Source organism: Centropristis striata, chromosome 7 (genome assembly GCF_030273125.1).
Source record: "Centropristis striata isolate RG_2023a ecotype Rhode Island chromosome 7, C.striata_1.0, whole genome shotgun sequence".
Taxonomy (NCBI): Eukaryota; Metazoa; Chordata; class Actinopteri; order Perciformes; family Serranidae; genus Centropristis; species Centropristis striata.
The window spans coordinates 9,683,474-9,706,350 of NC_081523.1; the positions used below are offsets into that span (position 1 = coordinate 9,683,474).

The 22,877-nt window shown below is 39.3% G+C and overlaps 1 protein-coding gene across 1 annotated transcript in view; it reads right to left on the reverse strand.

Moving 5' to 3' along the window:
* si:dkey-215k6.1 (transmembrane protein 132D) overlaps window positions 1-22,877 on the reverse strand; it is a 322,832-nt gene that overhangs the window by 155,211 nt on the left and 144,744 nt on the right. The window contains exon 4 of the mRNA XM_059336286.1: window positions 7,693-7,833. Coding sequence (XP_059192269.1) covers window positions 7,693-7,833 — 141 coding nt within the window. The remainder of the gene's footprint in view (window positions 1-7,692; window positions 7,834-22,877) is intronic.

Here is a 22,877-nt window from a genome sequence, read left to right on the forward strand (position 1 = left end):
TGTATACGTGCGGTAGTGTGTGTATACAAGTGTGTATGTGCTTCACATGGGGATGTTTGCATGTATATTTGCATAAGTGGGTATCAATTCACGTTTTCCTGAATGTGTGTTTGCATGCATGTGTGTGTACGTGGATAGCATCAATAGTATATGATCAGAGCCGGAAATCTTGGTACGTATCTTCTAGATGCCTGTCAAAAATGTCAACACTGTTTATCATAAATAAATGCTGGGAACTCGTGGGAATGTGTCGGGTACTTAGATTACAGGATTGCAGCATGCATACAGTTCTACAACAGGACAATCTGTCTGCATTAGAGGTATAATATAATATATAGTTGGCACATTTGTCATCATTTAGAGATCTGACTGTATTCTTGAGTTCTGTACTTGTCAATGATACTAAAGAGACGGAGAAAGATAGAGAGTTTTTTCTGCCATGGTTTTAGATTTTAAATAGAATCCCAATTAGCACCCAGAATATGTAAAAAGTTATTAATCAACAGGACAGTGATGTAAGTGTAGACTTGTTCTCTGACTTGTCACCCTCATTTGCCTCAGTAAGAAACCAGAATCGAATAAATATTTTTTTTAAATGTCTCATTTCCGTACAGTGATTTGGTTTATCTGCACAGTGTTCAAGATAGAATCTGATGCAACACTAATAAATGCATCAGCATGGTGCTAAACAAATGTCACCTCGATTTTAAAAATAGAGGTTTTATCAAAATGTAAATGACATGCAAAACAGCAAATTAGCAACTCGAGAAAAAAACATTATCTCAACATTAGAAAGGAACTTGATTGATCTGTGTTTTCACAATCCAAAAGTCCCTTCAAGTTCAACTATTTTAAGGAAAAAGTTGTCCTTAAATGGGTTTTGAATCAGCTATCCTTTATACTGACAAGGTGACAAAAAGACATTTCGTTAAAGCTGTCCTTAATACTTTTAACTGTTTGATAGATTATAAAAAGAATCATGTGTTAATGAGTTTCTGATATCTAAAGACATCATGTTCTTTATATCTCAGCAGTTTCAAACACATTAGAGGTGTGATAATTATTAACAGTGCATGTCATTGCAGGGCTAATTTGAGATATGCTGTAAAAAAGTGATAAAAAAGTTTTTGACCTTACAAGATGGAACTATAAGTGAGACACAGATTAAAGCTTTAAGTGCAAATGAACACACATTCATTTTTTCAGAGATTAAAGTATTTATTGCTTCAGTATCTGCTGTTCACAGTGATTATCTCCTCTAAAAGGCAACAATTTAACAGCTTCCCTGAAAAAACACTGCAATATTTTAGTTCCATCCCCAAGAGGAAACCTAAAAATATACATTTTTACCTTCTGTTAATGTTCCACGTTGCATTGAATAGTTTGGCAATCACTTACTGGAGTACTTATACTGGTTAATTTAATTTGACAATACATGTAGTATAATATGAAAAACAAAAAGGCACATTGGAAAATACTGTAAAATCATTAATGGGACTGTGTTTCTATAGCTGCCACTGCAAGCAAAAGGCTCCACATACTGAAAAACTTTATTACTATATAGCACACATTAACACACACATGCATGCACACAGGCAGATAAATAGCATGTCACTGTACGGAGTGTGGGCAGTGCATTACCCCAGTTCTGGTATTGAACGAGGCCCATTAGCAGTGTTAATCTATAGATCTAATCATGATCATGAAATACAGCACTGCTCCCATTCTGGGGACCATCAGCCACACTCATAAACTGTGGCACATTTTCCTCATATAACCCAGCAGACAAAACTAAGGTCATACTGAGCCTGTTCCACTTCTTGTTAGCTTTAATTTATTCAACATGCAAAGTAATAAAAAAGACTGTAAACAGGGTGGGAAGAAAAGAGAAACTCATTTTACAAGTGAGACAAAACTCCCGGGAGGCTGTGAAAATGACTATCAGTAACAACACTGAAAACTCAACAAGGTCAAGCCTACTACATACGCAACACAATTTTGTAAATGAAAAATGAAGTAATCCAATAAATTTGCTCGAAATAATACACAAAGCAGGATTATACTGCATAATAACATGATATTAATATGATACTAAAATAGCGCGAGCAGGGACAGAAACATGAATAATAACTTGAAATGGTATTCAAAATGAATTCTAACAAAAGACAAATCTTGCTCGAGGGCGCCTCAATGGCATTTTACTGAGGGAGAGGAGACACACACATGCACATGCAAACATCTCATTATATTTTATTTTTTAGCGCACTGGTACACAGCGGCAGAAGGGCAGGCAGGCAGAACTAAGCAGGGCGCCAATAACACAGTATGACGGTGCTGTGTAATTACAGCTAAGTGATATTGGAATGGTCAAATAATGAGAAATGCACAAATAATGAATAATCACTGTATAATCAAAATCAATAAAGTAACAAATGAGGGCTGCAGAGAGAGATTTGAAACTTCTGCGCAAGTAGGGTGCTTTAATGAGAAAATAATTGAGGTCTCCTGGGACACGTGAACTGTAATCATTATGATCAACTGTTTCTTTTTCTGGTCTCAGATAACTGTCAACCTACATACATATATGCAAACATACTATGCATGTAATATACAATACATACACCCACTTCATAGACACAAAAAACCATGCACGCTGCAAACGGAAAACACACCTACACACACGACGAAGCCTACGCTCTGGCTCTAATTACTGCAACCACTCACCATACATTCCCTATTACACGCACACACTGAACAGCGTATCATGTCAGATCGTATTATATCACAGACTTACAATAGGTAACAGGAATCAATTCAGAAGATTAATTGTCAGAGGTAGTAATCATTCCCGCCCTCTCATTCATAAAAAAGAACGCTCGCTGTTTCATGTCTCAACCAGTAATATCTCATTAGAGATTAATACAGATCAGCTCTTTTAATTAGCTATCCCGCCCACACAATTGCTGATAAAAGCCTGTGATCTTGCCTCTTGTATGCTGGCAACGGTCTGTATATACACTGTGTGTGTGTGTGTGTGTGTGTGTGTGTGTGTGTGTTCCCTGTAGTAAAAAAAAATGTCAGCTTCACTCCCACCTACAGTCTTCATTGCTGTTTCATTAGGGAGGAAACACAGAGCTGCTGCATTGAAGCATGTGTGTGTCTGCTTCTTGTGTATGTGTTTGTGTGTGTGTGTGTGTGTGTGTGTGTGTGTGCTGCATATGTATTCAGAGGCCTGTGCATGTATGCATGTGTGTACAACAATACACTTGTATATATTTGTGCATGCCGCATCATAATCTGAGCTTTTAGGCACCTCTTTGTTTACAGTACCACTTTGAAGACGGCATGAATGTGTATGTGTGTTAGTGGATGTGAAACAGTGTGTGTGTGTATGCATCTGTGATCCCCAGTGTACGTCGCTGTGAGAGCCATATCATAATCTGGTTTCTAAAGCATCACTTTTTTGTGTTTACCCTGACGTCACTTTGATGAGTTTTTCCTTCAGGGCAAAAGGAAAAAAAACAAAAAAAAACAAAAACAAAACACAGAACTCCACACATGGATACGTGCCAAAGCTCAGGGAAATACGCAGCCGTTTAGAATCACCTCCATCTCAACACCTCAAACAGCACCATCCTGATGGATGACAACGGGCCAGGAAAATAACTTCCTTGCCTTGAGGCTACAGTGGCTGGCACAACCCAAAATTCATCAAACAGCTTCAGTATTTCACCAGCCATGCTGAAGTGCACCGCAGGAGTATGAATCCATGAGAAACCCATTCAAGAAATATCAAAAAATATCAATACTGTTTATTTCTGTCCACCACCTGTACCAGCCTTCTCTATACCACCATCACCAAACAGTAGCTGTAGTAGTTTTTGACTTTTCAGCATGGCAGAAAGTCAACCTGGTCTCACAGGAATCCGTGAAATAGCCACGGATTTGCTTAACTCAAAATCCGTGGAATAGCCACGGAATCCCTCAAATTTCCGTGAAACTGACACGGATTTTGCTACAATGCAAGTTAATGACAGTCATATCCCGTGGCTATTCCAACATACAAAGTGATTATGTACATTCACTGAGTGAATATTTAGAAAATAAAACATATATTTCTCGCTAGAAATGTGATCAAAATCCATTTTTATGCAGAAACTAAGTCAAAATATTGATTTCTTCACTAAAAATGAGGAACTGTCCGCCATGTTTTTTGTTCTGACCGCCGGGACCTTAAAAGTCACGTGACTTGGAACAAACCAATAGGAAAAAATATTAACTTGCATTGTAGCAGAATCCGTGGCTATTTCACGGATTCCTGTGAGACCAGGTTCCAAAAAGTTGTGCAGGCTGTAGAAAGACTGACAGCTTGTTTACACTTTCCCAAGATTTGAATGACACATGTTTTAAAATGTCACAATTAAGATGCATTTAAAAGTAAATATGTAAGGTAATATAGAAAAAACAGAGACATTTTTTTAAGATGGACCCTGATCTCAGCATATTTCTGCCTATGTATGTAAAGGTTTGACATTTTAAATCCTTTGTTGCAACTGATGTCATATCTCCAGGTCATATGTCAAAGCTACCCTGCTGCCAAAATGGAGAAACATCTTGTGAATTTACTTTTTCATCAAACATCTAATAAAAACGTTTAACTGTCTCATGCTTTTAATTAGAAAAGTTGTTGTGTCATCAGTTCTATTTCCCTCAGCACCACATTTGGGTCATACGTTGCGGCTGATGCCGTCCATCCGTCAAGGCTAGACGTGGCTAACGGCGAGCTAAGTGGTGCTCATTGAGCTGGGGTCCTGTTATAATAGTTTCACGCAATGGAAAGTCATTCATCAGCACCGTTCTCAACCAGCAGAGAGAGAGAGCAAGAGAGCAGAGAGAGAGGGGGGAGGGGGTGATGAGGGACAGATGCAAGAACTTTAGCCACTCCAGCACAAGGCTGGAGGAAGAGATGGATGGAGAGAAAGATGAGGTGATGATGAAAGAGAGAGAGAGAAAAAGAGCTTTCCATTCTGCCATGGCTAACACGGTTTCCAGCTGACCTTGTCTGACATCAACACATACATCAGCAACAGATTTACTGTATTCTATATTTAGAAACGTACTGACCGACATGTCGCATTCAGTATTTACACGCTGAGTAATGCATACACAGGTGTGTGTTTTTGTGTGTTCAGTGTGTGTGTATGTGTCTGTGACTGCATTGGTAAGCTACCAGTCCATGAAAGTGTGCAACTATAAGAGATGAACATTATTAAATGTACCTGGATTCCATGAGCGTTAGAAAGCTGTTAGTCACTCTAATGTAGCACAGTTTAACTTATTATGAGCCAATGTTTAAAAAATGCACAAGAAAAAAAAATGTCTTTCTCCCTTGAAGATGTCACACAGATCTAACAAGACCTACTCAACCCCACTGTGCTTCTGTCAATCATACAATAGGCATTTTTCATATCATGGAAATCTTAATTTGGAATATTATTCTTTGACTGCAGAGCTTGCTTTGAGCTGTAACAGTATGAGAGACAAACCACTGGTGTCTCCTGCTACAAGGTTATTTTAATTCATTTCATTTATTTTCCCAAACTGTTACTCATGCATCATGTTGTGCACACAGTCGCCTAATAATTTTTTTCTCTGCTACTCAGTTAACCTCTGTCTCTGTTTGCTGTCTTGATTTTGCCGTATTTAACTGAGTAGTTTTTCACACTGACATGAGGATTCATGTCTCACCCACACTGATTACATTTAATCTGTCTTTGTTATTTTTTGTATCAGTGCTATGCAACAACAAACTCATCCTAACCATGCTCTTGGGTCAAGTACTGATCACCCATCACACTAGCAACAAATAAAACCCTGGGTGTATTTACTCTGTTGTCGCTGGTTACACACACACACACACACACACACACACACACACACACACACTAACACAGGTCAGTGCTTTCCACTGCTGCCTGTCAGCCCATTGTGTATGTGTGTGTGTGTGCCACATACTCGTGGTGTGTGTCCACAATAAAATGTGTGAGCCTACACCCTCAGTCAATGAATCTGACACCTCAACACACACTTTTATGGGCTGGAGGTTGAGGTTGAAAGATCAAATCAAGAGCAAAGCAGTCAACAGACAGCAAGACAAGACTTTTCATGATACAGTTACATACTGTGTGTGCTTAATCATTTTGAAGATAGCAAAGGTCACATTAAAGGTGCAATGTGTAAGATATGACCTGATTTTTATTTTAAACAAAATAAAAATACATTATGTCAAAAGAGGTCTATGTATTGTGTTGCAGAAATAACTTCTTCAATGAGAATGCTAACCAGCAATCCACGGTTCCTTCTGTCCAATAATACCATTTGAGAGGTGGCAGTGAGTCACTTTAGTGTCCAGTTTGCCCTCAAAGAAGACCATTTAGCAGCTGTACACCTCAGCTACAACTACAATTTAGATCAAGAGCTGAACTGAGATTTTGCATTTGAGACTATTTGAATGATGAAGTCCCCAGGGAGTCGGGATTACTTGCTGATTGAAGCGCACAGAGACCAACAGCCTGGCAGAGAGGAGTCACAGGCAATAGGAAGAGAAAGAAGAAGCGAGACAAGTGAGCCGGAAAGTAGTCTAGGCTAAGAGGAACCCCTGCATGAACCTGCTGTATGTCGATTAGCAACCACCACAAGGATAGCTGCCCATGCTGTCTTCTGTGCAGACCTTATACTCCGCTCTGCATCGCCCCTATGTGCCTCCTCTCTGCCGGGCTGTTGATCTCTGTGCTTTCCGCTGATTAATCTCTGCTGTGATGGAGCTAAGACCCATCCATTGCATCAGATTCTTAAATGCATGCATGTCAATTTGGGTGTAAGTCTCAATATTAGTTTGGAAAGTTTGCAAAAAAGGACATTACAAGGTTTATAGCTTGTTTAACTGGAAAGTTACACTGTCTAGAACAGTGTCTTTTCTTCTAGTATCAATATCAATATCCTTTATTTAACCAGGTAAAAAACTCATTGAGATTTGAAACCTCTTTTCCAAGTGTGACCTGGCCAAGACGGCAGCACAAAAGCAAAATGGTTATGCCAAACACACAAGACACAAATAAAATACAGTCACACACTACAAGAAAAACACAAGTTGGATTACATGATTACACAGTGCAATCACAAGATCCTGTTGAGCTTATTTCTCTGTCTTTTAAAAATAACTCGATTTCCCCAGAGTTACAAGATGTGTCAATTTGAAGTCCTTCTGCACATCGTTCCACATAGATGGGGCAGAACATTTAAAAGCCTTTTTGCCCAGTTCAGTTCTTTGAGTAAATCATACAATTATTGCACAATTTAGCATATTGGCAGAAATTACACACTACATCTTTAAAATTAAAACTAGAATAAAGCTATAGCCATCCAAGCTCACTCCTTGTAAACTCAGATGTGCAAATGATACATAAATCATGAATATTTAATTGTTCTTTGTTGCAAAAACTGCCACTGTGAAAATAACTGAGATCTCTCATTGGCAAAATGTAGGGCATTAACAGTTTTATGGCCTTGACGCAGAATAACCGCAGACCTCCTCAGACATTTTATCCACCCACAGATACAAAGGGAATAAGATAATCAGCTGCTGACAGAGGGAGATGTTTAAAAAAGAAGAAGTAGTGAACACAGCCCTACCTCTCAGCTGTGGAGGAGGCCCTTCTCTGACACATCACCGCCAACGAACTGCTTCCCGGCGCCATTTCCTGTTTGATCTCCCACGCGACGAGGTTGCTTGGTTTTACGGCCAGGAAGTTAATGCCTGACTGGAACCACACCCTGCGGAGAGGGATGAAGACAGACACAAAGAGAGAAAAAGAGAAAGTGAGGTTAATCTAAAGTTCACACAAGCACATCATAAACAAAAGAGGAAAGGAAACTCGAGTTGTCACAGTGACAGTTAGGGGGGGAATTTGCTTAAAATTGAATTTGGTTCGCTTGGAATTTCCCTGCCCCGATTTTCTCGCTGATTTTCTTTAATCCCTGATACGTGCTATACTCTTTGTATAAAATGTCTTTTAAAATTGATTCACGCAGCATGGTGCTGCCTCCCACGGTATGTTTTTTTGGAGGGAGAAGACAAAAGAGTGACAGGAGAAGCTCTTATGAAAGTTATAACAGTAACTGCTGCATGGAGGGTAAATTGGATGTATGCTGTGCTGGAGATTATATCTAAAACACACAGTGGGACTTAAGTGATTAGAAAGGAAACAATAAAGGGCCAATTTCTTATGATATGATTTGTTGTTTGTTCGGTTAATTTTCCTCTCATTTTGGCGCTTTTCCTCTTGAAATATGTATTTTCTCACCTTCACTCTTTCCACAGTATCTGTACATTAAGCCTCCTACCTGTCCCTCACGTTTTGCCATCCCTCATCCTCTCCTTTTCCTTTCTTCTCCCTCCAGTTTAGATTAAGGCCATTCATCTCTGCCTCTTCTTTTTTTATCCAGGTTTTCCTTTAATCTGAATGATTTCCTCCTCCGTTTCTCTTGGCTCCAACTCTCACAACCACATTTGTTTCTGTTTTCTATTAGATTTCATACCTCGTTCCTTCTTTCTTCCCCATCTTTCCCTATCCTTCCCTTCCAGATGTCCTCCTTGTTTCTATTCCTCCTTCTTCACCATTCCCTCGTTGCTCTCTCTCCTTTATTTTCCTCATCAGGTCTCCTCTTTCATCTCTTTTCCTCACCTCCTCCTAAAGCTTTTCATCCATCCCTCTGTGACTTCCCTCCCTTCTGTCCTCCCTCTCTTCCTTCCCTATATACCTTACTCCATCCCTCCCTCTGCCCCTCCTCCACCTTTCAATCTCAAGGCATCCTATGGTTAATCTCTTTATTTCCTCTTTTCCTCTCTCTCTCTCTAATCTGTCCCGGTGTGTTTTGTTCTATTTATCACCTTGACGAGACCCTCCCTCAGTTTATTAACACACTTCGTAGGCACACACACACATGCACGCAAGCTTATTTACCGCTTTTCTTATTAACACACATACAATAGTCTCTGGCAAACAACAAATACAGACACAGATGTACTCCCTAAAAAACTTTTCCCTTCCACGCAGAAAAAAACTGCCAATCCTCTTTGTCTCCTTTCTTTCTCATTATTATTTTCTTGTGTTTGTCTCGCTTCATGTCTTGCCAAAAACCAAAGCAAATATGCCATGGCTGTCCCATGACATGCTCTGTGTACATATGTTTGTGTGTATGTATATATGCATGTGTGTGTGCTGCATAGTAATCTAAACAATAAGCTTTTTGGTTATATAGCGCGAGGGAAATGACTCTCTTGTGAAAACTTGAAAACCTATTTTTTTCCCTTCACTCTGAACTAATTTTCTTGGTTTATTTTAACGAAGGGAAAAAAATGTTCCCCAGTTGACCATTGTTGTGTGATGTTTATGTGCTGTGGTTAGGAAAAATAAGGGAAAAGGAAGTGTGAAGTTGCAAAAAAAAGTCGACTTTTGCAAGTAAGACACACTGTTTGAGTCTGGTGTGTGCTCATGTTCCCAAGTAAAACATGATGTGTGTGTGTGCAAGAACACAACAGTCCTCCTCTTTTATAATTTAAAACCTGAATGTTACATAAAATAAAAAACTCCACCATTGTTCTGCTTCCTCTGTTTCTTCCTCTCCATCCCTCTTTCTCTCCGTCTCCCTACCTTACCTTCTTCTCCCTCTCTCTCCCATTCACTTTGTCCTCCTCCTCAACCAACCTAGAATTTAAGATAATCCACTTCAAAGGAAATTTACTTCACCTAGACGGTGGCAACAAAAGTATGTAAGCAAAGGAAAGAGAAAAAAACAGGAGATATAATGTGAATGACAGGGATGGGGAACAGAAACGTACGGCTGAACACCGGCTCGGAAACATTCAGCCAGGAATTTTTTTAGATATCAAGTTGTGGCAAAGACAAATAATAAATAAAACATACTGGGAAATAAATAAGTAAATAAATATTCTCCAGCCTGCCTCGCCCCTCATGAGAAATCACAAATCTCATTCTTTTTAATGTGATATCAAATAATGCACTTTGGAATAAAATCTTAACATCATAGATAACACACGCAGAGATGCAGCCCGACGGTTCAACCCATCCAGAACCTGAACCATGACAGGCGGAAAACTGAAACCCACGTTCACCCGAAGCCACCGCTGTGGCAGGAAGTAGAGGCCTGTCAGCGAACACGACCAGTGATTACAATGTGAATATTACCCGAGGGTTGACAACCAAACACTGCTACAATTATCTATGTCAAAACAGGCAGAAAATGCCTATTTTCTGCGAGGAATTACAGGGTGTATGAATCAGGTGGTTTAAGGAAAGAAAAGATCAGGGTGGATGAGACAATAACATGCAGGAACTGTGAGTTTTTTCCTCACCAGAGAACAGAATTTGAAGTTTTATCAAATTCGTAATACACCCAGCCAACAAGTTCTCCAACCTAAACGGCAAAAAAGGTTGTGCGTTTTTACCACAAATAACGGCACGTATGTACGTTTTGTAGCGCATACACACACATCCTACACTCCATCCATCCTACACTCCATCCATCCATCCATTTTCCTCCGCTTATCCGGGGCCGGGTCGCGGCGGCAGCAGGCTAGCCACAACGTCCAGCTCCTCCTGCATAAAAAAAACCTCCTGTGTCTGTGGATTTATGTTATAATTATAATTAGGGTAAAATCTTCTTGGTAAGGTGTTATAAAAGACAGTCTAATCAGTAAATAAATGTACATAAATGCCGGAAGTGAAGTAGTTACAAGCGTCACATGTCTACCGCAAGTTACATAAAAAACGTAAGTTACGTTCAAAAACGTGATTCACTTACTTAAACATCGTAACATAAGTTGAAAATGATTTATTTTTGTTTTCACACGGGACACAATCCCCGCTCTCCTCGTGAATGTCCGCCATTTGTTCGACCCATCCACCACCCCAACCTCCAACCAAATGTGGGAATCAACTCTTTTAAACCTCGCTTGGCTTTCAATCAATACTACGTCAGTAAGATGGCGGCAGACGCATTACAGCGGAGGGTGAAATAAGTAAATATATCTAGTTTTTTGCTGCTTGTACACAACCTATACTGACATTTTTGACAGGAGAGCAGGCTGAACCAGCATTTCCCTGACAGCAACCTCTTATGCTGAATGTGAAAAGAGATCGGCACTGTGATGAACCTCAAGATAATTATCAATCCCTTCAGCTCCATGGACCATTTTAGTGTATTTCAGCTAGTTGTTTTGGTCTTACAACCTGAAACTTTACTTTAGTTAACTGTCATTGCTCTCACCAACCTTGTTTCTAGCAAAGTATAGCTCCGACAAATCCAGTGTATGTTTCCTGCACAGCACCAAACTGTAGAAAGGAAATGTTAGCGACTAGCTGGTGAGCATGGAGCAGCATTTAGGAGCTAAAGAGACACATATTTCCCTCAGGAGTGCTAGAAGGAGAGTGAATATTGCATTTGCACAATTTCAAGTGAATGCTGATGTTGCTTTTTACAGAGAATATGTCAAAATGTCTGTGGGTTCTTCCCCTAGGTGGCCAAAAAACTGCTTAATGTTGCTTTAAAGGTACAGTATGGAGAAATATAGTTGATTGCAGAGCCTCAGATCATCAAATACTGATGCTTTGGGTTGGTGTTTATTCCCCACTACCAACACAAAGTGTCAGTCTTGGGAACGAGACTCAGCAGTCAGATATCTTCCTCCAGAGTCACATACTGCATCCTATACTAGTTTCTAAAGCTTTAGTTTTAAAGTCTTAAAGGGTGTAAAAGACACAATCAAATATGGCTTATTCAGTTGTTAATGTATGAAGAGCTTTTGCAAAAAACATAATATGAATTCAACTTTCTTGTGACTTTATGACTTTCTTAGTCGTGCTCAGTGGTGATTTGAGACAAAGATTTCAAGGGGAGCCCTACAACCAGCATTCATCACCATTGTGTTATAAACAATCTGACACCAATTAAAAAAAATGAAGAAATATGTAATATGTGAATCAAAAATTTACCATACCATACAGTCTACTTTTTGCAAAATGTTTAACCTAAATGACAGAATAGGTTGTTTGTCAATACCAAACATAATGACACATATGAGCGTTTCGTGGCTCCCAGTACAGCGGAGTGTTCTTAAAGTAGAGCAAACGTCATTATACATACACATACAGTTCGAGGTTAAAAATAAAAGGCTGCACTTTCCTTGAATTTAGGATATAAAACCACTGACCTAGGTTTAAGGCAGAAAAAAAATCCCTGGTAATTGAAGACAGTTTAAATAAATAAATGAATGTGTGTAAATCGTCACCCTGTTAAAAATATTTTTTTCAAGTTTTGCAGGAAACACAAAAAACTTCACCAAAAGTGTTACATATGAAATGTATTGATCATTTCACTCAAAAAGGATGTAACAAAGGATTGCTATTGGCATAGTAATAACACTGTGTGTAAATTATGTAACTTAAGAGAAATAAATGACTTTTTTGAACATGCCTTTTTGAATTAAGCAAGATATGGTAACACTTTATTTTGAAGGTGTCTACATAAGAGTCACACAAGCCTGTCAGAAACATGACATGACAAGTATCATGAGCATTAATGTTACTTCAAAGTGTCATTAATGTTCATGACACATCCCATGTCATGTTTATGACACGCTCATGTCACTCTTATGTAGACACTTTCAAAATAAAGTGTTACCATATCTTGCTTAAGTCACAAAGGCATGTTCAAAAAATTGCCTAAGTCACATTTTATTTTGACTTAGGCATAATAAATCTGCTTAAGTCACACACTTGACATAGGCCATTATCTTAAAGGGGTAAAATCACATGATCTGATCAACTAAGCATGTAGGCGATTTTACCATAGGTGGCCGGTGTCATTAGGAGATGATTTAGGCAAAAAAAAAAGACAAAAAATTACTTAGGCGATTATTTTAACAGTGTGACGAAATGCCAAAAGTGAAGTAGGACGACGTGAGTACCGGAAGTGACAAAGTTTTGTAAAAAGCTCATTGACAAAACGTGATGCACGGAAGTTTAGTGGTGTCTAAATCACATAAGTACTCTTAGTACTCTTGTCTCACAGCAAGAGGGTCGCTGATTAAACTCCTGCCTGCGGCTCTTTTGTGTGGAGTTTGCATGTTCTCCCCGTGTCAGCGTGGGTTCTCACCGGGTACTCCGGCTTTCTCCCACATTCCAAAAACCTGCACTTAGGTTTAATTGGTGATTATATATTGCCCGTAGGTGTCTATGCGTCTGCCCTGTGATAGCAGCTGCCTGTCTTCCCTGTTCACAAGTTGTGCCTCTGCTCTTGCCTAGTCTGAATATAGCCAATATCTCACAAAAAGAAATGTATGACCAAAAGATTATTTTTTCCCCCCATTCTGTAAATAACCTTAGATTTTAGGTTGTGTGTACAGGCAGCGAAAAATGAAGTGATATTATTTCACCGACCACTGCAATGCGTCCACCACCATCTTGCTGACATAGCAAACAAACGGGAGACTTTCACCCAGGATAGCGGGGTTCTGCATCCCATGTGAAAACAAAAGTAAACGATTTTTAACATAACATACATTTTTTACATAACTTGCAGCAGTCACGTGACCCTTGTACCTACTTCACTTCCGACATTTACATATATTTATTTACTGTTTAACCTGTCTTTTATAACACCTTACCAGGAAACGTTTTGCCCTTAACCTAGGTCAGTGGTTTTGTTACATAAATCCACAGAAACTGCAGCCTTTTATTTTTTTACAACCTCAAAAAGTACATGTGTGCTGCTGTATCGAAAGCCACGATATGTATGTGTCGAAATGTTACACACAACCTCTTCTGTCCTTTAGGTTGGAGACCTTGTTGCTATAAATTCATCACAAGGCCCTGTCAAGGGTCTAAAACCTAAACTAGTGTACTGTTCAGTCAGAAGGAAAAGGGCTGAATCCAAAACAGAATAGAGCTCTCAATCACAAGTGTGTCTACAGCTTTTAGTGGTTGTCAGTTTACTAAAATCCAGAGATGATGTTTGTGGGGAAAGGTAAACACACACACGCACACACACTCAGAGTCACATATATGTAGGAAAACACAGTGACACTTTTGTCCCATGGTGCATCTGTCAGGACTTTGGTGTGCGTGTGTCTGTGTGTGCATGTCTGTCAACAAGCAGGATGATGGACAAGGCTGCGTCCCTAAGCTGCTTCTGTCAGATCTGTGTACAGCAACAGAGCCTGACAAGTGTCTGTGTGTCTTTCTTTCTCCGTCTGTCGTTTTTTTTTAGGTAATGCACGAAGACAAGCAAAACTTCTCCCTGTACTCTCTCCCTCTCTCTTCCACTTTGCCTCATTCACCTCCCTCTGTATCTATCAACCTTTGTTTTATGTTTCATATGAACAACGCTGCTCCATCTAAAAAACGAGATGACTGATCTGTAACACATTCTGTCTGATACTTCACCACACACATTTATCAGTCGTAGCCATCTTTTGAAGTTAAAATAGTGCCTCATTTACATATTAAATCTATTTTAACAATTACAGTGGAATACACAGAAAACTTGATTTACAGCAGGAACATTAACCGGTCATCCATTCCTGCCTTGTTCCCTGGGTGACGCTCATACATTACACACAATCACAGCTACACTCGGCTCCTGTTGGCCACTGAGTAGCTCACAGAGCTTAACAATTGATTTTCTTTTCCTTTTTTTCTGGAGCAGTGCCTTGTTTATAGGCACTTCAACGCTAGTTTTTGCAAGTGGAGGAAAAAGGCAATAGGGCTTCATGCCAAAATGCTGTGAACACTTGCTCTTTTAAATCACAATTGTAGGTTTAAATGTCGAATGTGCCTCTGTCGCTGTGATGAAGTCACTTTTTCTTTCTATTTTGGAGTAATTTATTCTGGGACTCATCTACTAGGGTTGGCCCCTGGGGAAGGGGTTGGGGGGGTTGATGGATTTAAATATGTATTTATCACAAATGTTTATCACATTTTGTGTCATGTTAGATAACTAACACTCTAGAAATAAAAATTGTTACTTATTTTATTATCTTTCGTACAAAATAAATAAAAATATCTTGGATTTTTACTAATTCTTTCTTACTGATTTATTAACTGCAAAAAACAAACAAAAAATAAAATAAATTAAAATGACACAAAATAAAATAGAAAAAAAAATGAAATTAAATAACTAATAATTAAATTAAATACATTTTTTCATTAAATTAAGAAATCACATTGTCTAAATTTAAACTAATGTAATTTACTTCTGTTTTTTTTTTTCAAAGAAAAATATATTTTTCAAATAATCCAAAAACGATACGGTAAATGTTTCAACAGAGAAAAAAATATTTCATGAATTTGAAAATGTTTCTTTTTTTGTTTAACCGCTCGAAAAAAAGCCTTTCCTGATTTTCAATGCCTCAAACTTTAAAGTTAATGAGTCATTTCATCTAACGCTCAAAACAATTCATCCACTGTTTTATAGCTGCAACAATATGGACAGAGTGAGCTATGAACCTATGAGCACAACTTTAACTAACTTGTCATCTTGTGACTGGCCTCGACTTTTTACTGTCCTGGTATGTGACTTTCTTGAAGATGTATTGAGAATTCAGTCTTCATCTTTAGTTGTTGGCAAATTATGATAAGAGATGCTACATTCACATGCCAAAAACTCTACATTTGGGATCAATTTAAGGAAAAATGATGACACTTTGTTGGGCAAAAGAAAGTTGTATTAGGAAGTCGACCAAATACACAGTTGACCGATATTTTTTATCTTATCTACCACCAGAAAACAAACGCTGTCAATAGAGTGGAATGGAGAGGAGGAACGAGAGGAATGTGAATGAAGCCATGCATATTTATAGCTTAGCCTTTCCACGCAGGACTAGTGACCCAGGAAAGCAAGCAATGTGTGTGAGAAAAGGATAACAGATTGTTCTGCTAAAAAAGAGAATCACTTAAGTCCAATTAATTCCCTTTACACCTGACCCTATCCTTTAAATACTCGTTCCACATTCTAACCCGGTTTAAAACCTTCAATTCTCCGATGCTAGGAAAGAAGGAAAAACACAGGTAATTTATTACGGGGGATTGTACTCTTGTCAGGAGATGGGAGTCTAAATTTTTTTTTTATCACCGATACACACCCACACTATCTCTCCCTTACACTGGAGCACAATCAGCACTGACACAAGGTCACACAGACCTGTGAGTCACATGTTGGAGCGAGTGTGAGTAAATCACCGCAGTGTTAGTGGTAACTCTGGTTCCCCAAAGGAGCAATCTGATGATAGAAGGACAGATTTACACCCAGCAGGAACAGAGAGAGGGAGAAAGAGACAGAGGAGAGGAAAGAATAACTGAGCGGCAGGTAGAGAGGGAAGGCAGGGCGAGGAAGAAACAAAAGGAGAGAAACCACAAACTTCTCTGTCTTCAGAAGGAGTTGACCTTTCAGGACAGCGGGCTGATCATTTACAAGGCAGACTAATAAAAGCGACACTAAATGACACTAAGGGTGCTTTCACTCCGGAGCTGTTTGGTCTCAAACAAAGTCTCAAAACGTGGGTCTTGGTTCGCTTCCAAGTGCACCAGAGTTCAGTTTGCAGCAGGTGAGAATGCAGTCTGAACCAAAGGAAGGGAGTGAACCCTAACACAGAGCATTCTGGGTTTAACTTGGGCAAGGTAGTAGCTTAGTCAACTGGCACTCACTAAATTTCCGCAGAAAACCCATTGGCACATCTTCATCTACAAGGCCATGCTGGGTCTCCTCCCGTCTTACTTATGTAACCTCCTGGTACACATCAACAGCATCAATACTCAGCTATGTTCCTGTAAATGGATCACCTAGCATGTTCCAAGAGTCCTCACTGAGTGGGGGAAAAAGCCTTCTCCTACTTTGCCCCATGGTCCTGGAATAATCTGCAAACTGTGTTACATTTTACAAACTTATTATCCCTGGGAAGATTTAAAGCAATTCAAACTGTCCATGTAACTGAAAACTGTTGTTTCACCTGAGTTGGATTCAGTACCTTCTTGCATGTATAATGTGTGTATTGCCTATTTTTCTTTTCTGCTTTTTTTTAAAATCATATGTTGCCATGTAATGTCACTGTAACTGGCAACCAATCTTGGTCAGGTCTCCCTCGAAAAAGAGATTTCAATCTCAAGGGACTTCCTGGTAAAATAAAGGTAAAATAAAATAAATAAAAGTAGGCTTGAAAAATGTCTTGTGGACAGACGTGGTCTCATGATAAAGTGAAGGCCACAATATGTGGTCATACAATCACAGAACACAGTTGCTTGTGGCTACACACAACAACAACAGTCTTGAATGGTGGCTAACGGATTCAATCACACTGCAGATCAATGCGCATAAATGTGAAAAAGCTCCGCCAACATAAAGGCTGCGACTTGCTTCGAAAAAGTGTCAGCTCTTTCACACATATTCTGTCCAATAGTCGAAGGACAGCGTCAGCAGTGTGACATTTGTTTACAGTGCTTGGTGCGCTTGATGAAGCACAGTGTGGAAGTGAACCAAACCAAATGAAGAATAGAATAGAAGCAACCTAAATTTAAAACAAGGTGAAACCAAAAAAGAGTGAACATGCAGTTCACATGGTGAAAACAAATAAGAAGTAGGAGGTTTGTGCTTTTGAATCAAATCAAATCAAATAGACTTTATTGTCATTATATAGCTAGGCAACTATACAACGAAATTGAAAGTGCCACTGCATACGGTGCATAGTTAAAACAATCATAACACAAAACAACATGAGTAAAACATTTAAAATGATCGAGCTAAAACAAGAACAGAAAAAAGAACAAGGACGTGATAAATAAGTATAAACATAATTAAGTGCCTACTGAAAATGCTACAAAATTAAAGATGAGGTAGATAGTATTTCTTGCACATGTAAATCGTATTGCACATGTCTGTTTTATTGCACATTTGAATTAATTTATCCTGTGTGGCAGCTTGCCAACATAAAGAACATTACAGATGAACAAAAACGGGCCTGGAAGTTTAGAAAAAGTTTCATTGTAACCCAAATTGCACGTTTTGGTCTTGGAGTCAAAGTGGATTCATACATTTATCGAAGTAAAGGCCAAATCTGTTCCATAAGACAGAGATTTACCTTGCAGGGCAGCTGGAATTTCTCAATATCACAAATCAAGTGAGATTCGTGGGATCAAAAGATCATACATGAATCCATCCTGTCTGTCTTAAAGTTATGCTTTTGTGTCGAAACCAGACCAGTCTAGCCTGGCTAACACCAGACTGATCTCAAATGAGATCAAGTCTGGGAACCAACAATGCATTTTTCCGTAGAGGAGGTGTGGTTTACGATCCTCCAGAGCCGTTTATTGGACGCTTAGAATGTCTATCAAAAGCGTCTATAGGTAGCTCTTAGCCAATCAGATCAGTTATACCAGATGATGTAGTAGAGCTACAGAGATGGATGTTTGTTGTGTGTGTGTCTGTGAGAGAGAGTTGCTTGCTGCTTTGCTTCTCAAGTTTTCGCTTTCTGCAAGATTATTTATTTTCACGCTTTATTCCCCCTCATGTCATTCAGCCACACACATCCACTGATTTTATTGACAATAAACAAGCTGCTGCGGGTCTCTCGGCGGCTCCGCTGTCCCCCGGCTCGTAGCCAGATCACCGGCGTTACAATAGCGGGGCTAATAGCTAATACCCCCACTAACCGCGTAACGCTACCGCTATTAGCCCCGCTACCGTAACGCTGGTGATCTCGCTACGAGCCGGGGGACAGCGGAGCCCCAGAGAGACCTTTCGCCTTTCAACTTTCGATCTAAACTATTTAAAACACCATCTACAGCTAAAGAGAGTTTCGCGTCTGCAGCAGCCATGTTGGATCCGTAAGAAAACTACAAGCTTCCGTCTGCCGGGTAGTACGTGTCATCGTCTTGCCGTCCCTCCCTGCTCTGTGATTGGATCCCTAAAACAGGGCTAAGAAAGCTCTCTGGTTGCCAGAACCCTTGGCAGTTCGAAATGAAATCGAGCGTGCAAGGCAGTCTGGGTTTACCCAGGCTAAGACCAGTCATCATCCTGTGAGAAACTACCGGCAGCTACAGGTGTGTAGGTGTGTGTGTGATGAGAAGAAGAGACAACTGTTGGTTCAAACAACAATGGCAGCCCCTGAAGAGGTTAACATTAATGCTGCAAAAGCATCAGTTATATCAGATCCGGAAAAAGGACAAAAATGTTCCCTCTGGCGTTGGTAACTGGCTCAGCTGGTAGTGAAGAAAATATTTAGTTAGCGTCATATGTTTCATTGATCTAATGTGTTGAAGTTAGCCTGTGATAGACAGAGATACACAGATGGTTCATCCAATCACCTGGCAAGGATTTTTTTTTAAGCGGCTGCCCTTTTTCTAAACAGTTTCCAATGACAACTTCTCAGATGGTTCTGTGTAACAAACCATCTGGTGCGTCAGGTTAAGCTGAGATGGAATGATGTCTAAAACTCAAGCGATGCTTCAGAAAATGTCTGTGATGAGGATTGTCTTTGACTGGTGTGTAAAGGTCTGTGACACAACAGGTTCAGGCATATTTTTTAATTCAACTGCTGCTAATTTATTTCATTTTCTAAACCTTGTTGTTTAACTGATTGCAAGCAAGCAAACTAAAATAAACTTTTCAAAAAACAGCATTACAAGTGCTTTGCAGGGCATAAAAGGGCATATAAAGAGATAAAAGCTAAAGGAAAGAAGGAGAAACACGTTTACCGACCAAATAAAAGTTGTAAAATTAAGATTAAGCCGAATAATTAAAGAGGAATTTAAGATGTGAGCTGATTCGACTCCTTTTGAAAAACTCGTTAGAAAAACTCGACTCCTTCTCTTCTTTTCTTCTTTAACATATAGCTCTCCTGTAGCAATGACAGTTGGCTCTTAACCCATTGAGGCCTAAAACGCCTGTAAAACCTCTTGGCGATTTTAAAATCAGCCCCTAAAACCTATAGTTTTTCTGGAAATTCAACAGAAGTGTCAACTCTTCCTACTAAATAATAGATTTTTCAGCCTCTGTAGCAGATAGAAATGAAATCAAAAAGTATTTGAGAGCTTATACAAATACTACAAAACAACGTTTCCGCTTTCCAGGCTTCAATGGGTCAAAGTTCTGTACTTACTTGATTCCTGTGGTCTAAGTCTAGTACCCTCAGGCTGAATGCACTTATTGTAAGTCGCTTTGGACAAAAGTGTCAGCTAAATGACATGTAATGTAATGTAATGTAATGTAATTTCAGCCATCAGAAATGACAGGGAATGGTTTGTCATTTTGTCCCTGCAACAATGTAACCTCTACAAATGTCTATCATGAGAAAAATTCACAGACTCCAGAGAACCTCCCATTATAGTGTAAGCCCTTACTATTTGAAAAGTCTGTGTATTTAGAGCCTGAGGGGTATTCAAAGGCTAAAAACTGACAGATCTCTTCAGCAAGAATGCAACTCAAAGGGCTTAGTAAGTCTACCAAGGCTTAAGAGTGATCTGGATATTTTATTTCAACAAGCATCAAGATGGTGAACAATGGTTTAGGATAAAAAAGCCTTAGATCTTAAGCCACCAGAGGTTTATGTGCTCTTATTGTAGGCACTCTTATTCAGGTGTTCAGCATATTTTAGGTAATATTTTCAACATTATTAAAGTTGCTTGTAAAGGCTACACAAAAATTCAGTCTGCAACAGAATAGCAGAATCTGAGTTACAAGCTGGTGCTCTTTAATCTAGGATGGCTGAGCTACAAAGGATGTAGGAACAAAGATCCTCCAGGTGGTTATTATCTCTCCTGCGTGTGTGAGGAAAGAGGTTGCGTTAGATCAAGTATGTCACTGGGGTTATCCCACGGGCATCTCAATTTGTAGGCTGTTTTTCGTACAAAAGCAATGCCATGCTTGTACTTGCATTTCTTAAAATTAAGACCACATTTCCCAAAGTTTCAAAGAAGGTGTTGCTGTTTCTTCACCTTCAGAAACCCTGGTGTCAGCCGGGTTTGTTTTGTTTCAGCTTTTGTTTTCTCTTTCAGCGCACTTTTCAGCTGTTCCACCATCTGCTGTTGGAAGAAACTGCCAATCTTGCAAGTTTCATAGTGATCTTGATGGTCTGTTTAATGGATTCAAACAAGGAACTTTCGGTTTGTGGGAAACATCCAGGCAGAATCATGTTTGTGTTTTTAAAAGTCCAAACCTAGAGCTTAATCTGTGCAGTCCAACAAATTCTCCAACATAAACGGCAGTAAAAAAGACTACAGTTTCTGTGGATTTATGTTGTGAAACCACTGACCTATATTGTAAAAAAAATGGAGAAATTACAGTAAAACTGAGAAATAGGCCGTAAAATTAAAAATTTAATATCACTGTAGTAGACACTTTTAATTACCGTCAAGGAGTCGTACAACACTTTTAAACTGTAACTGTAACTGTTTTTTCATGTAAAATTAAAGGAGAAATACCATAATGTCAAAATAAAGGGACTATACAGTCAAAATTACAGTTTTTGCTGATATTTACATTTAAATTTACAGTAGAAAACCCATTCACTGTATTTTTAATGGTGAAGTTCTGGCAACCACAGCAGCCGGTATTTTACCATAAATTTAACAGATTTTTTTTTTTACAGTGTAGGTTTAGGGCAAAAAACTTCTGGTAAGGCGTTTAAACAGTTAATAGATGTACGTAAATGCTGTAAGTGAAGTAGTAACAAGAGTCACGGGACTGCCACGTAATTCACACAACTTACGCAAACAACGTAACTTAAGTTAAAAATGGTTTACTTCTGTTTTCACACAGGAAACAAACCCTGCTCTCCTGGGTGAAAGTACACCACTTGTTCGACCCATCCATCCCCCCTGCCGTCAACCATATTTGGGAATCTGCCCTTTTAAACTTTGCTTCGCTGTCAATCACTCCGTCAGCAAGATGGCGTCATACGCATTACAGTGCACGGTGAAATGTGGAGACATAGCTCATTTTTCGCTGCATGCACACACAAACTTTATTGACGTTTTGGATGGGAGAACAGGCAGGTGCAGTCATGGTGTAGTTAAAGTTTTGTGTGTCAGCAGTGTGGCAGTGAGTTTTTATTCATATTCCACAAATAGTAATTTCTTTTCCTGGTCTTTTCTAAAGTAATTCTACCAGTGTCCTCTAAGTATTCAGAAGCGGTCAAGGGAAGGCATCAAGTGCCTAGTGTTTCAGGGTCTTTCGTTCTTCAAGCACTCTCCCATTATCTGAATTCTGAGGGTTTTTTCTTTACTATTTTTATTTTTTTTTTACCTCATTTCTCTCCAGCTTCAAAAGACAAAGAAGCTGTCATTGCAAATATACACATAAAACTTTAGTTTCTCAGAAGATAATTCCTCCTCTCTCTTGTGAGCGTGTTTTTCCTTTCTGAACACTATATTTGAGCTTTGCAGTGATCCATAGCTCGGAGCTTTGCACTCAGCACCGTTGGTTTACCGTAATGTTTAAGGAATTGAAGCTTATTCTACGGTTTCATTCTCTGCCACGCTGCTCTGGATGAAAGTGTCGGCTAAATGTCTAAAATGTAAATGTAAACCCGAAAGGCATTCTTCTCAAAACAAAAGAGCAGAGCTGCCATATGCCTATGTGTCAGGAAACGTTGCAGCATGTACAGCGGCAGATGTGTCAAAGAGACAAGAGTAAAGGAAGACATATTGTTTGTCTGAAGTTGCTGTGAGAACAGATGTTTTAGGAGAAGACGGGGTGGAAGGATACTGTGAGAGGCACCGCAGAAGTTCAGCTCATCCTGCATCCAG